At 37.7% G+C, this 16,116-nt stretch overlaps 1 protein-coding gene across 1 annotated transcript; it reads left to right on the forward strand.

Moving 5' to 3' along the window:
* Window positions 1–711: 711 nt before the first annotated feature.
* Window positions 712–16,075, forward strand: LOC126802061 (phosphatidylinositol-3-phosphatase myotubularin-1). Its single transcript, XM_050529592.1, has 19 exons — window positions 712–890; window positions 986–1,066; window positions 1,214–1,288; window positions 1,816–1,887; window positions 2,924–2,990; window positions 4,590–4,639; window positions 5,544–5,830; window positions 5,925–5,998; window positions 6,078–6,141; window positions 6,719–6,778; window positions 9,106–9,205; window positions 9,313–9,426; window positions 10,334–10,503; window positions 10,623–10,707; window positions 10,812–11,036; window positions 12,374–12,433; window positions 12,523–12,587; window positions 14,816–15,095; window positions 15,297–16,075. The coding sequence occupies exons 1-19, from the start codon at window positions 774–776 to the stop codon at window positions 15,813–15,815; spliced, it is 2,565 nt and encodes an 854-aa protein (XP_050385549.1). The 5' UTR covers window positions 712–773; the 3' UTR covers window positions 15,816–16,075.
* The last annotated feature ends 41 nt before the right edge of the window (window positions 16,076–16,116 follow it).

The raw sequence follows: 16,116 nt of genomic DNA on the forward strand, positions 1-16,116 counted from the left end.
CATGGGTTCATAGTTTCAAACCAAAGGAAAAACAATTCGCTCCTAGCAAAGCCATCGAAAAAACAAAAAAGAAGATATTAATTCCGGTGTATAACGAAAAATAAAGAAAAACAAGCTCATATGATGAAAATTTAAATAAAAAAGAAAAAAAAAATCTTTTGAAGTCATCAAAGAAGTCCAACTCGTAATGAAAAGAGTTTTATTTTTACAATGAAGTATTGCTGAGTTAGGTAATGTCTAGAGGAACAAGAATGTAATCACTGATTTTATAATTAATTACTGTAAATTTATATTATTAATTATGGTTAAAGAAAAAACACATGTCAACATTGAAAGAGGTGGGCATTGGTACGCAAACTAAACGCAGTCGGTAAATTTGTATTCGCTAAAAATCTTAATTCAACTATAAAATATGCGGGATTTACAACTGGGATATCAAAATATAAAATTTTCATTTGGAGCTAGTGACATTAAAAATATGCTGATGTGTCGGATTGTGGTTGGCTGGCCTCAAGATCGACGTGGTGGGTTTGACTCAGCCAAGAATTTCTCTTGCCCGGCACTTCGGGTTAGAAAAACGAATAAAAGAAGTTTTGAGGGGTAGAGTTGGGAGCATAAATAAATAAATAAATAATATGGCGTGCGAACCGCTAATTCCTTTGAAAGGCAGGTAAAGCCAATTCAGGCACCAACAAACTACACCACCCCAAAACAGTCTCTCTCTCTCTCTCTCTCTCTCTGTGTCAAACTCGGAGTAGGTGTCGCTCCGCCGCATGGCCTCCGCGCCGCAGTCACGCTCCGGCGGCCGATCAACGCGTCTCCGGGATTCCCATGACTCCGACAAGATGGAGGCCACTGGTCTCTGGGACGCCCTCGAATGGACCATTGAGGTTCGCTAGGGTTCCTCTCACTCTTTCTCACTTTTCGATTCCTCTGTGTTTTTCGTTTCCGCTCTAAATTCTTGAATTCCTTGATTCCGTTGCAGCCGGTCTCACGCGCCGCTCCACGCGCCGCTTCGCATTTGAATTTGGATTGCTTGCTTGAAGCTGAGCAAGTTGATGTTGAGGTACATGACGCTTTTTATTATATATTTATTATTGGATGCTTGAGGTTCTAAGCAGAATTGGTTAGTTCGAATCTATATAATTGTTGTTGAATCAAGCAATGCTCTATGCGTAAATGTTTTACTGATTTTCGGAAACTTTTCGGTTAGGGATATGGCGTTGTTCTGATTAATACTGATGAGGCAGGGACATTGATAGTCACCAATTTTCGTCTTCTTTTTCTGGTAAGTGGTTCCTACCTGTTCAACTTCAATGCGCATCATTCTGGCTTTCGTGTGCGTTTGTGAGACTTAATTTGTAGTTAAGATACTGTTTTTAAATCTGTGTAACACTAACATCTGAAATTGATGCTATAAGTTTGAAGCATAAGCTGCTTTTATGTATTTCATTTTTTTTTAATCTCTAGAGCTGTAACTTAGTTAAGGCTGAATATTACTGACTTTAGATGTTTATGATTAGAAAAAGAAGAATTTCCAGAAGAGATTGAGATCTTTTTCTTTTGTCCTATGGTATGAACATGATATGTCAAATCTTGCAATATGATCTGCTAATTATGAGAATAAGATCCGTGTTTTTGCTTGAGAGAACTGTTTGCCATTGGAAGGTCTATGGTTAGGTAGAATGCAGATTATGTAAATTTATATACATATAAAATTATTAAATCTTGATTATGATGACAACTGGTGGTTGTGGGGCACGTTACTTTTGTAAATTTTGCAATTTTGTCAACTTAGTTTGTTCTGGGTTTCAGAGTGAGGGAACTAGGAATGTTATTCCACTTGGCACGATACCTTTGGCAACAATTGAGAAGTTCAACAAAATTGTAAGTTCTACTGTCTTTACTATGTACGCTGAACTGTGTTCTTGAGAATATATCATTTGGTTCTCCAGTATTAAATAAGTTATGCATGAATGTGACATACTAGAAAACGACAAACCTAATGCTTAGAAACACTATTAATATTTACTTTCAAGGTACCATATTGTATATCTGAAACTAAATTCAATTTCAAAGCTTTGTGATATCCTGACATACTATTTAAAAAACCTTCTGTTTCTCTCCATCCAAATAAGTGAAATAACCCAAACCTGTCAACATCCTGCATCCCCAAAGAGGTTTGGCCTTCTTGCCTTTTTCAACACACCTATAGTGCACCCTTATTCCCATAGGCACATCACTTGCTTGAAAATTGTGAACCAGATTTGTGGTGTGAATGGACAATTAAGGAATAAATGGTCAAGATTTTCTTCCTTATCTCGCAGACAATCCAACATTGAGGATTATGATGAAGCTTTTGCATTTGAATGTTTTTATAAGAATTCAATTTCCCTTGAGCCACCGACCAAGTAAGCACTTGAACCTTGGTAGGGACATTTTTTTTTCTATATCTGGTCAGCTGGATGAAAGCATGAGAACTCAAGTTTATTGAAAGATTACTTCTATGAGAGTCACAAAATAATGGTTATTGCATTATTAGGAAGGAAAGCTATTTATTAGGATTTCTTTAGCTTTCCTAATCCAAGTCTCCAACAATTTCAAGTATTGCCCCTGTCTTGTCCAATTTCATCTCACTTTTTGGTGAACACCAACCATACATCTACCATTTTAAAGATCTTTTTTTTTTCCTCATGCACAATTTCTCTCCACCCCTTTTCATTTTAAAGAGACGACAGGGTATTAAGAGTTAAGAAATAACTTCTGTAAGATAGCACACTGAGAGAAAAAAAAAGACAAATTTATGCATGTTTTTTTATTATACCCCTTTTGTTATTACATGTATCATCTTATCTTGCATTCTTTGTCATGGTTTTTAGTATGTTGCATGGACAGTAAATAGTATTTTTTTCCGTGTTTGTAGGTTGCAAAGAATCAATCAACCCCTCGTCAATCGGACAAGACTCCAACAAGATTGCTTCAGGTCATTGGTACGATTTCAAATGAAATCTGTGCTTAATTTTTAAGTCTTTTCCTTTTAACTGATTGTTCAAGATCATTTGAAGACAGGCCTGGATAAATAAAGTGGGGTTAGGATGGATATCAGGTTAATGGAATGTATTTTATATGGTCCTTTGGTTCAATTCCCTAATGATACCCTGTAGGGTTGGACATGCTTATTTAGAGCGCAGTACTGCAAAGTGGGTGTGGACTGCATCGGTTGTCTGGGTTTAAAAAGAGAATATTCAAAACAAATAAGAAGCCTGGATTAAAATCCACTTATTCCAGGAATTATACACCATGCATATAGAGTCAATAATTAACCTACCATGCTCAGACCATGTAGTTTGGCAATTGATGCGGCAATTAAACATTAGGCAGTGCTGTAGACCACGTGATTCTAGACTAATTGAATGCCACATAATTGCTACATCAGGTTAGTTTAAAATGGTACAAACTTTTTGGGCTCGTAAGCATCTCCTGCTATCACCAATATATATATTGTCATATTTAGGGTGTAGCTGAAGTTCTTCAGCAGTGCTTAAGCATGGGTCTGTCTCTAACTTTGTAATTAGGCCAAGGATTATGTGAGTAATTGTTGTAGACACTGGACGGGGCTAATTTACAAATACCCGTCTCCCTCTCTCTCTGGTGCTTATGCTTGCTATAAAACATTTTTTTCACCCACTCAACTAAGCCTCCACCTCTTAAGTTTTTGAAGAAACAAAAAAAAAACAAAAAATATTATGTCCACTCACTAAGCTTACGATTGATGGTCAGCTGGAATGTGCTCTGTTGAAATTGGGGCACTGATTAGAGCATAGTCTAGTGATGAATGTTGCTGTTAAGTTTTGGATTATTGGTACTCGGTAGAAGTAAACTGGCGGAATCAATTGCTCTGGTGAGTTATAGCAGTGTCTCTGGTTTTGGGCAGTTGACAGCGCTGATGTTGATGGTAAACTGGTGATGGTGGTTTACGTGTCTTAGTTTATTGGCTTGTTGCTGTGTCTGCTTTATCATTTTTTTTCCTCTGAGTAACCATTTATGTGATTAACAAAGTGTGCTGGCTCACTATTGTTTTCTTTCTTGATACCATGACATCTCCCATACTCAAATTGTACTAATTGTTGGCCTGGGTTCAAAATTGTGTCCTGCCAAATAACTACAATCTTATGAGACATGGAACTAGAGCAAATAGCTACATATATTATACTCACATGATAGGCCTGACAATTTTGTGTGTCCTGCCAAATACTACAATCTTTAAGAGACATGAAACTAGAGCAAATAGGTACTTAGAGGGGTGTTCAAGCCCCAGCAAGCAAATCCGGGGGTGAAAGTTTGTACTAACCCCTTCATTGGCATTGTGCTAGTTCATTTAGGCCTTCTGTGAGTAAAATTTGTGCAAATTAAGGTTCATTTATTGGATTTTCGTCAATATTTGTGAAATGAAATTTTCTCTCTCAATTACAGAAATACTAAAGGATTTTGAACTTCTTGCATTCCATTATTTGTAGGTTTAGTCAAATATACTAACAGTGAAATGACAAGTCATTTTAGAGGGCTAATGGTTCCGTCTTACAATGCAGGTAAAGATATGAGGATAATAATCTTTGGGTTTCGTCCTAAAACTAGGCAGGTAATTTATTTTCTATGAATACATTTTGGGTTCTTTTGCATTATGGTCCGGCATATGTTTGCTTTGGCTTCTATATGCTCATTCCCATGTGTGATACTCTTTCATTTGTCTAGCTCACTTCTTATCAGATTTGAAACAGGATTGTTCGAGGCTGTATACATAGCACATACATAGAAGAGAAAATAGATAATACATGTTTCAATGTGGGAAGAAGAAATAATAATAATACAGAGGCAATATGGTTTCAATTTTTTACGTTCATGTTACATCCAATGAGTCACTACTCACTACACATCCTAATTATTTACTAGTTTAAAAGTAAAGTCCCTAAAACATTAAACCACCATGAATTATAATCATCAGTCAACTCATTAATTAGCTCCCCCATCTGAAATTGTTTTTTTTTAAACCATTTATTCTTATTAAATGCCTAAAACTAATTTTCCTGTCATTATGCGGTTTGAAAAATTCAAATATATTTGATTTCAAGTTTTCTAATGGCATTATGCCCCTTGGCTTCTTGTGGAGAAAGGAACTAAGACCTTGATCTCACGAAGCTTTTACCCTTTTTTGTAAGTTATTGCTGACTCTTGGTGAGGCAGATGCAGATTTTTGTTGGATATCCTTTAATGATGAATTGGTGTAATTGTTTTTTTTTAAGAAAAGAATGATGAATTGGCTTAGAAGACAGGAGGTGAATTCAAGAAAGTAATAATTATTTATTCAATAATTATATTTCTTGCTTCCTTGTATTTGCTCGTTCATTTAAACTAGCTCACAAAATTTTGTGGTGTTATGTATCAAACAACTTTTGTTCAGCATAAGTCTTGGATTTTTAAATTGCGTTTTTCATATGAAATGCTTACTAATATGGTATCATTTTTCCTCTTGATCTTTTTGACAGAGACAGGCAGTGTTTGAAGCATTATTAAACTGTACAAAACCAGCGAGCCTATGGGATCTTTATGCTTTTGTTTCTGGACCTTCCAAATATAGTAACACTAATCCAAAGGTGCGGTTATTAAATGAGTATTTTCGGCTTCTTGGAAAAGGCTCCTCTGCGTCTATGAATATGATTGAAGATGGGTCATTCACTTTGTCAAATGATTTGTGGAGAATAAGTAGTATAAATTCTAGCTATTCATTGTGCCAGACTTACCCATTTGCCTTGATAGTTCCGAAATCCATTACGTAAGATTTTTAAATCCACTTTAGATTCATTCTTTCATAAATACGACTTTAGAAATATATTTGACTAATAACTTCAAATGCACACTGAGGTTAGTGATGAAGAAGTGCTTCAAGCTTCCAGTTTCCGTGCAAGATGTCGATTGCCTGTAGTTACATGGTGTCATCCAAGTATGTAATAAACCTTGTGTTGTGTTTTTTTGAGGTTTTCTTCACACTTATGTCTTGATATTGATGATATTACTTGCAGGAACCGGAGCCGTTCTGGCACGTTCATCCCAACCCTTAGTTGGTATCATGATGAACATGAGGAGGTAATTTGAAATACCAACTGTCTTTTCTTATTGAAATCCCCCAGCCTTATCATGCCATAGAAAATACAGACTTGATTGCACAAACAAGCAGATGTAGATATGCATACACATGTTACTCATATGTGGTGTATATATTAGGCGTAAGATTGAAGGCATAATTGCCAATTTGCTACCTTAGTGTCAATTTGCTACCCTAGGTTCTTTTCAGCGAATTTTGTACCTAAGTTTATCATAGTTAGTATTTGCTACCCTTATGTCAACTTTGCTACTGTAGGCTTTTAAGATTAACCAATTTGCTTTCCTGAATTTTAAATTTAGCCAATATGTGACCCTATAGTTTCAAAAGTCATCAATGCTTTGTGGGAATTAGATAAATTGATATGACAGAATGTTAGCAAATTGGCTATTCTGAAAACATAAGGTAGCAAATTGACAAAATTAATACCTAAGGGTAGCAAATTGGCTAATATGTAATTGTTTGCTTAATAAAAACCTAGGATAGCAAATTGGCATTATGTTTCTTTGAATGTGTTATAATGAGATTCTGCTCATCCGCATCTCCATGATTTGTGCGCAGTAACACAGATGAAAAGCTCGTTGCTGCCCTTTGCTCTGAACTTACTGGTGGTAAAAGAAGGTAAAGAAAAGTTTTCTTCACTATTATTTTTCTTCTGAATGACTTACTATTGCTAGTGTTGCAATGAGAAACTTACCACTATTGAAGACCACATGAATAAAAAATAAAAACAAGTGTCCTTTATTAGAGGCTTACTTAGTTAATTCTTAATATGCATGTTGTTGAGTTTCCAGCCCATATGTTTTTTCTAAGATGGTTTCTTAGAGTATGGTGTTCCCGTAAGGATAGGGAATCCTTATTGATGATGGTTTACCTGTAATCCTTGTTGATTACAGAGAAGGGGGGGGCCTACCACTATTAAGAATATGATTCCTATTTGGTGAGGAAATATGTTTGTCCTTATGGCTATATAAGAAGGGGTTCTGCTCTAGGTTTAGGCATTGCACAAACAAAGAGCAAAGTGTTTCATTCTCGGTTAGAGGGTGAGAGAGGGCTGAGAGGAGAGAGATAGGAAGAGAAGAGAGAGTCCTTATTTTCTTAGTCTCTTGTGTACCCATTATCAATATAGTGGAAGAGTGTTTTCTGTCCGGTGGATGTAGGTAAAGCTTTTGTTGAACCACCTTAAATATGTGTTCTTGTGTTCTTTTCTTTGTGGTTGTTTCTCTTGGTTTGTTGTGCTTATTCTGGTTCTCTGACACTTGTTGACCGATTCACAAGTGGTATCAGAGTTTGGTTCTGATCCAAGGGTTCTAGGTTGGGTTCGGTAGGAATTGGTGTTGTCAGAATGGATGATGATATGAAAGACACAATGATCATACTCACCCACACAAGAATAGAGTGATGTGGAAGCCAAGTATGGAGGATATCTTGTATTGTAGGGATATGCATGAGCCCATAGAGGGTGTGGCTGCAAGGTCAACCAATATGGATGATGAAATGTGGCGAGAGAAGGGCCACATGAAGTGGATGTGTCGAAAGTGGAAACAAAACCAAAGTAAAGCAAGTACCAAGATGATGAAGATAATTGCTATACTGCTTGTGTTTTGGATGAGCTTCTTACCTTACAAGAATGTCAATATGTGGGTGACAAGGGTCATGATTGGTTCGTGGATATGGGTGCAAGTTGTCATGTTAGTTCCAACTTGGAGCTCTTTTCTACATACAAGGCAGACAACTTTGGGATGTTAAAGATGGGCAATACAAGCTACTCTAAGATTTCGGGAATAGGAGATATATGCATTGAGACTAATATGGGTTACCATATGACATTGAAAGATGTGAGGCACGTTTCTGATCTATGTGTCAACATACTGTCTCAAGTGCTCTTGACAGGCAAGGCTTTCACCAGTTTATTGGTGATGGGAAGTGGAAGTTTAAGAATCGATCGTTGGACATTGCTAGTGGAGAGTTTAGTCGTTCCTTGTACAAGACACATAGCTTGGTGTATAAAGATGACTTGAGTGTAATGGGTGATACTTCTTTGGACATGTAGCATCAGGGTGATAGTCATATAAGGAAGAAAGGTGTTCTGGAAAAGTGGTCCCAAATGTCCTTTTCCAATGGGTTTTCTGACTAGGAAGATGGTCAAGTGTTGTTCCACCAACGGGGGCATGGTGATGAGTTGTTCGATCAGGGGGGAGCTGCATGCTCCAACCACGTAGTTCTGCATCAAGTCAGCTTGGACGGACTCCCGGTGATGGAGTCGCGCCGGTATACCTCCCTCATGGTTTAGAGGGGGAGATTGTTGGGTTTCTAGCCCATGTGTTTTTCCTAAGATGGTTTCTTAGAGTATGATATTCCGATAGGATAAGAAATCTTTATTGATTATGGTTTACCTGTAATCCTTGTTGATTACAGAGAAGGAGGCTTTACAACCTATCACTATTAGGAATATGATTCTTATTTGGTGAGGAAATATGTTTGTCTTTATGACTTATATAAGATGGGATTCTGCTCTAGGTTTAGGCATCACAGAGACAAAAGCAAAGTGTGTTTCATTCTCGGTTAGAGGGTGAGAGAGGACATAGAGGGGAGAGATATGAAGAGAAGAGAGTCCTTGTTCTCTTAGTTTCTCTTGTGTACCCATTATCAATATAGTGGAAGTGTTTTTTGTCCGGTGGATGTAGGCAAAGCTTTTGCTGAACCACCTTAAATTTGTATTCTTGTGTTTTTTCCGTTGTGGTTGTTTCTCTTGGTTTGCTGTGCTTATTTTGGTTCTCTGACATGCTTGTTGACCAATTCACAACAAGACTCGCCCTTCCAGTATCTTTAATACTTGGGATTCAATGAATTGATGTGGTAGACGATTTGGCCTCAATCCAAAGTTCTTTTATGCTTATCTTTTATACTTATAGGTCAAAAGTATGTAATTTTCTTTTTGTTTCCAGGAAGCTATATATAGCTGATGCAAGACCACGAAAAAATGCTTTAGCTAATGGTGCAATGGGAGGCGGTTCTGAGTCATCTTCAAATTACTTTCAGTCTGAGGTCTGCTTAAATTTTATGTCTTGTATATGTATACTCTGGTCCATTATATATTTTCAGCACTGTGACTAATATCTGAAAGTATAAGACTCACCTTTGATTTGTGCCAGATTGTTTTCTTTGGGATAGACAACATCCATGCGATGAGAGACAGTTTTGCTCGGCTCAGAGATTATTTAGATACTCATGGTACAGCTTCATCGGATGGAATGTCATCTTTCCTGGTTAGTCCTCAGACAGTATTTGATGTATGTTATAAATATGTTGAATTTGTTTATTAGAACCATTTTGATTGATCAGTTTTAGAGCTTGGTGCTTGTCAAAAACCTGATTGTGGTTGTAGGCATTTTATATGACCAATTGATCTTGTATGTTACACCTGTAAAGTTATTAGTATGACAAACATAAACAAAAAAATATCTTTGAGAAAATCATATTAAGTTTGAAGTATGGGAAAAACTATTCAATCACAACACTCTTCTTCACACAAACCTTGGATAATTATCAGCATCCTCGTATTTGGCTTCATCCGCATAGCCCAGAAGATCCCTTTAGCCTTCTTGCCTCCTGTGAGACATTTAAACTGAATATAGAACAACCCATGATGCCCTTTTGGGAATAGCCCATTTTACATCAGATTCCTTGAGGTCTGTCCACTAGATTTGCATTGAAAAATGGTTAATGTAGACTTGGTTTTCACCAGCTTCCAAAGGATTTACATCTGAGGATTATGATAATGGAATGATCTTAGCTTTAGAATAACTATTAATACTCTTCCCCAGCCTGCAAAAGATTTACCTCTGAGGATTATGATAATGGAATGATCTTAGTGTCCGAATACTGTAACAAGTATCTATACTTAGCATGAGCCAACGTTCAACCAAGCACCTGGAGAAGGTGATAAACCTGAGAAGTTTAATCAAGTAGTTTGGAGACCCAAGAGATATTGCTGTCCCCAGTAGTCAAGACATGTGCAATTTCAATAATACTGATTAATTGATATATTTATATTGATAATAGTGAGAGAAAGAGGAGGCGGGAGAGGGGGATATGTATGGTCTTTGTTCTTAAGTTAGTGACTGTTCTTTGAATTAGGTAAAAATATCTGTTTATACTGGTTGCTATTGACAGAGGCATGGTGGATGGACTTGGGGTGGAGGAAACCTTAGTAGTATGTCTGCTTCAGTGTCAACTCTTGGGGACAGTGGTTGGTTAATACATGTTCAAAGTGTTTTGGCTGGTTCAGCCTGGATTGCTGCACGTGTTGCTCTGGAATCGGCATCGGTGCTTGTACATTGCAGGTAAAGGTGCATTGTTGTTGTACTTTTTATGGGGTCTATTATTGTGGTATTTTATCAAACTGGCTGCTTCACTTCGTTTTGATCTTTTGACCCATAAGTTTTACCTTTGTTTTGTTTAGTGATGGATGGGATAGAACTACTCAGCTGGTTTCACTTGCAATTTTGTTGCTTGATCCATACTACCGGACTTTAAATGGGTTCCAGGTATCTGCTAGATAAAATTAGATTGTTGGAGTCACATGTATGGGTAGCATGCTCTTCAGTTGATTATTTTCTCCCTAAATATCTTAATTATTTGGTTAATACAGGCACTTGTTGAGAAAGACTGGCTAGCCTTTGGTCATCCCTTTGCTGATCGTGTTGGCATGCCAGCTATTACAGGAAGTACAAACGTACCTTCTGAGTTACCGAGGCAGTCTTCTACTGGGAGTATCCAATCATCACCCAATCGCCAGACAGCCGGATCCTTCACATCTCAAGCTCCTGCATCTCATGCCCAGACTTCAAACAACTATTCTCCCATATTTTTGCAGGTGTGTATCACGAAGTGGGTCCAGTAAGGCTTGTCTTACTATTTTTACTTGATATTTGCTTCAAACACAAGGGTCCTGGTGCAATTAGTAGCTGTTGCATGATCTTAAATATAATTAGATGTTAGACACATAAAAGGACAGTGCTTTTGTCATATTGACGGGATTCACCTCATGTTTGGCCTTCCAGAAAAAATTTAAAAACCATTTCAACTTGATTCTCTTACCCTTTGAATAGAACAAATCCATTTATTACTTGTGTTAATATCTTTAGACTTTGGTGGTGATGACACCCGTTTAAGTAATTCAAGCAGTTGGTCATATTTTTTGTATGAAATATCTTAGCATGCTTGTTTGAGTAAGTCCAAAGACGAGTTTTTTGGTTAAAACTTTACGAGGTAGGGGGGAAGAGTACTATAAAGCCTGTCATCAGTTTCAGAAAGAGGGTTCTGTGAGTTTATGCCTGGGACATTATACAAAGAGCAGGCTAAGACTCTTAATTATTACTCTTTTATTCGATGAGAAACACAAAATCTCAGAATATTGATACAAGCAAATTGACTAAGCTTTTGCACAAGGGTGTATGTTATTATTTTTAACCTTCTTAACTCCAAACTCATTAAAAAAAAACCAAACATATGTCAAAGCAGCAATACAGCATCACAACTTCATTATGATGCTGAGCTAACTCGCTTCAAGTAGAATCGCTGATCCATCAATCTTACAAAATTTAGATTTGCACCCGTCTTCCACCAGTACACTTGGCTAATAAGGAATAGTTCTGTACCCGTTTTCCACCAGTACACTTGGTTAACAGGGAATAGTTCATGTCTTTCAAGTCTATTTTCAGGGTTTCCGAGGCACATCTCTGCTCTTGATGTCAGATATCAATAGAGAATATTCTCCATCACCAACTGCTGCATTTACTGACATGAAGTGCCAGTGAATTTCTATTTTCTAAGTTGGCCATCCCCAATTACTGGTGCAGATGACAATATAGGTTAATGTATTGAGTGTTTGTTGTTCTTCATGCTACTGTTAGGAAAGAAATAACAGTGTCAGAGGCACCCGTCATTTTTTTTAATTTTTATCGTGATGTGCTGAGGCTGTAGTTTTATTGTTTAAGAAGAGCATTCCCCTCTAGGAGATCCTCTAGTTTACTGTTGAGCTTTCGTTTCCACTGTTAATCTTATTTGCTAGACTTTGTGTTTGCTTCTTGAAATGATTTGTAGTGTAAGTATTAGTGAACATGTATTCAGAAAGTTGTTTATGATATCAAATCGGGTGTTTTTTTTTTCAGCTTGTTTGCAACATTTAATCTATAATTTATTTCATTGCAGTGGGTAGATTGTGTTTCACAATTAATGCGGATGTATCCGTTTGCTTTTGAGTTCTCCTCGGTATGATTTTTCTTTCATATGTGCAATTTCAATCTCCCTTTTGGTCAAGGATTATAATTTCATTGACTTTGACTTGTATTTGAGCATAGGTTTTCCTGGTGGATCTATTGGATTGTGTCCTATCATCCCGCTTTGGGAACTTCTTTTGCAATAGGTATGTTCCTTTATGAGTCTTTCGCTTTATACCCTCAGTCAGTTGTAGTTTTCGTACGTGTCAGACTGCATGCCATGCAACCAGACCTAGTTATCATAAGGTCGTGGATTCTCTGTTTTGCTTATATTTGTCTGCGTTCTGCAATACTCTGAGATCAAATTACCATGTAGGCATATACTGATGGGCAATATCATTTATTTATGATAAGATAAAATTGGCAAACTTAAGCTCTCAAAGATAATTGAAAAAGATTTTTGTCTTGGCACGTATAATTTCATGTCTACCTATTTGAGGGAAATCCTAGAGCTACTAAATGTTGGAAGATAGATGGTGAGGAAAGTGACAATACTGCAAAGTTGGAAAATTAACTTATTTATAGTGGTGAGAGCAAGCATTCCTTGTACTGTTTAGGATTCCTGTGGAGTTGCTAGAAAGTTGGAGATATGGATGATGTATTTCCAATGAAGTAGAATTGAAGTAGGAAACAAGGATCATATAGTTAAAGTGGAAGCTGTTTGCAGAATTAATTCCAAGGGAAATGGGAAATTTCTTTAGAAATTATGCCTTTGGAAGATGATGCTTTATGCCATCTGATTGTCGGTATAATTGGGATTGATCAAAAGGGAGATAACGGTGTTGTGAAGATGGAAGCAAACTGAAATCGATAGATTTATAGTTGTCAAGGATTGTGGTCCACTTTTTCATGTCATGAATCTCACTCAAAAAAAATTGTCAGGAATCTGCTCTCGGTAACAGGTAGAATAAGATTCTTCTTTGGGTAGGGGAGATAATATTGATAAACCTGTTTGCAAATTTATTTGCTCTGTCAAGTCACAGAGAATTAAATGTGTGCAGTATTATAATTTTGTTACTTTTCCATATTGTTGGGACATTGATTTCAGGAGTTTTTTTTTTTTGCCTTAAAAAAATCCTTTCTGGAAAAGAAAAAGATCTCAACAAGGCGGATAAGGAGTCCATGATTGATAAAGCTAGACAACGAACCTACACAAAGATCCTAAACTGTGGACAATATATATATACAAAAGTTCTCAGCTACGGACGTCCGCACCGGCGACGCGCAACGACGGAACCGACCAGCACAGCCGCACTCCCCCCTCCCAGCGGTGCTGTCTGTGCCGGCCGGAGCTGCAGCGCTGGCCTACGGCGGCCGGACTCTCGAAATCTCCGCAGTGTCCAGAAATTTGAAATTTCGAGATTCCGGCCGGCCCACGCCGGCGCTGCAGCTCCGGCCGGCACAGACAGGAGTGCCAGGAGTAGGGGAGTGCGGCTGTGCTGGTCGGCGCCGTCGTTGCGCGTCGCCGGTGGCCGGAATTTCGAATCCGCACTGTGCGGACGTCTGCAGCCGAGAAGCTCTATATATATATAATTGATTGTGTGAGATGTAAGCTAGGAACTGGTGGAGAAAAATTCTCAGAACGTCAAATCATGTATAGCTTTTGTTGTGACAAGCTAGAAGTTCCTTCCTTTCACCCTCATGGGAAAATCTTTTTTTTTAGAAAAAAATAAATATAGATTATATTGTGTGACAATAGCCAGTAAGCAAATTACATCAGAATACCGACATCTATCACAATTCGATAGAACGCAACAAGGGGAAAATATTGATAGCGAATGTCCTGTTTATATTGCAAAAGTTGATATACAGTGTTTAGGGCTAGAGGAATGAACAGAATGTGAAGCATTAAAATTGGATGGAGGCAGCTGGTTGTCAACTTGTCATCCTATTTGCTTCCACCGATTGAGTTTTTCTTGTGTTATTGATTGAACTGGGATGTAGCAAAGTAAAAAAATTTGGAGTAAGAAATCCTTGGAAAACATGATATAGCACTGTGCTTTCATGTACTTGTAGACATACGGACAAGTCATTACAGGGTTGATATACTTGTATAATTCGATAAGAAATAATTTATTACTGGTTTCAAATAATTCTTTTTTAAATTTTTTGGTTACAAGCGAGGCTCAAAGAGCCTAACAAAAGTTTCAAATAATTCTGTGTTGCAATTAAAGCCAGATTTTAAAGAATAAAATATTGAATGCTGCTTTTCCCGCTCCTTGTCATTTTACAACCCTTCTTTGTCGTCATCAGTGAATATGTACTCAATATATTGTGTTACAATTGAGACAATTATTAAAATTGAGATTGATGTTTGTGATGAGAACTGTTGCTCGGTACTAAAGTATTATGTCCTGGTTTTCTGTCAATTTAGTGAAAAAGAGAGGCAACAGTGGGGGGTACCCGAAGCTTGTGGATGCATGTGGGCATATTTGGCTGATTTGCGCTCTTCAGAAGGAACTTCTCATGTTCACTATAATTATTTCTACGATCCACTGAAATACAATGGTCCACTTTTACCTCCAGCAGCTGCTTTAGCACCAACTCTATGGCCACAATTCCATTTGCGATGGGCTTGTCCCTCAGAGGCTCAAGCTGGAGAGCTCGAAGCTCATTTTAGGAAGATGGATGTTAAATTCTTGGAACTGCAGAAGGTAATAATCTTATGGTTATTTCACTTTACCTCCTTTCAGAGCTCAATATAATGAAGATGGATGTAAACTTTCTAAGCATATAAACTGTCGTTTTTTCTTCCGTTAGCTGGTGCTTTCTTGTTTGTGTATTATGTTTGTGGATGTGACATCTCTGAGCTGTTTCCGGATGTGACCTGACAGTTATGTTTAAACTTCTTACAGGCAAAGGAAGTGGCAGAAGGGAAAGCTAAAGAAATCACTACTCTCATGGAAAGCTTAAGAGCAGATGTGAGACATGAAAAGCAAGTCAGCAGCTCTGCTATGAAGTTGGTCAAGAGGGCAAACAAGGAAACTGAGGCCATGAAGCGAGCTATTCAGTCACTGGGGTGCAAGGTACATTTTTCAAGCAGCGGAGATTGCACTGTTGATATCGAAAGTAGCGTAATTGAAGCTCCACAAAAATTACTTGGTTCTTCGAAAAGACAGTTAGATGGCAGTCTGCAGAATGTTGAGAAATCAGACCTATCTGTTTCCATTACAGTCGTGGCAGATGATGTCGACGGCAGCAATCCAATTGGTCGAGTTTGTGAAACTTTATGCCCAGTACGCATGCGAGATGGAGGCTGCAGATGGCCAGATGCTGGCTGTGCTCAAATGAGTAGCCAATTTGTTGGACTGAAGGCCAACTTTGAAGCATTTGATCAACTTTCAATCTACGATAGTTATTTCCAGCCTAAATGAAACTACCATATAGTTTCTGAGATTCTCAGAAGGTTATAGCACCAACTCCTTACGCAGAGACCCAAGATTTTATGTAGAGTTCGCTTCTTGGAATCCTTCCAAGATTTTGTTTATAGTATCTGATCAGATGAACATTTGAGGCAACTAAACTGCAGACCCCATAATTTGGGAGGGTCTCAGCATTTTCTGTACAGTGACGAGTTTATTGAGGACCACTTCAACATGTTCGGGGTAGGGGTGGCAATGGTATAGAAAACCATTCCAACCAATTCGTATACCAACCGTACCAAATATGTTGGTA

Source organism: Argentina anserina, chromosome 7 (genome assembly GCF_933775445.1).
Source record: "Argentina anserina chromosome 7, drPotAnse1.1, whole genome shotgun sequence".
Lineage (NCBI taxonomy): Eukaryota > Viridiplantae > Streptophyta > Magnoliopsida > Rosales > Rosaceae > Argentina > Argentina anserina.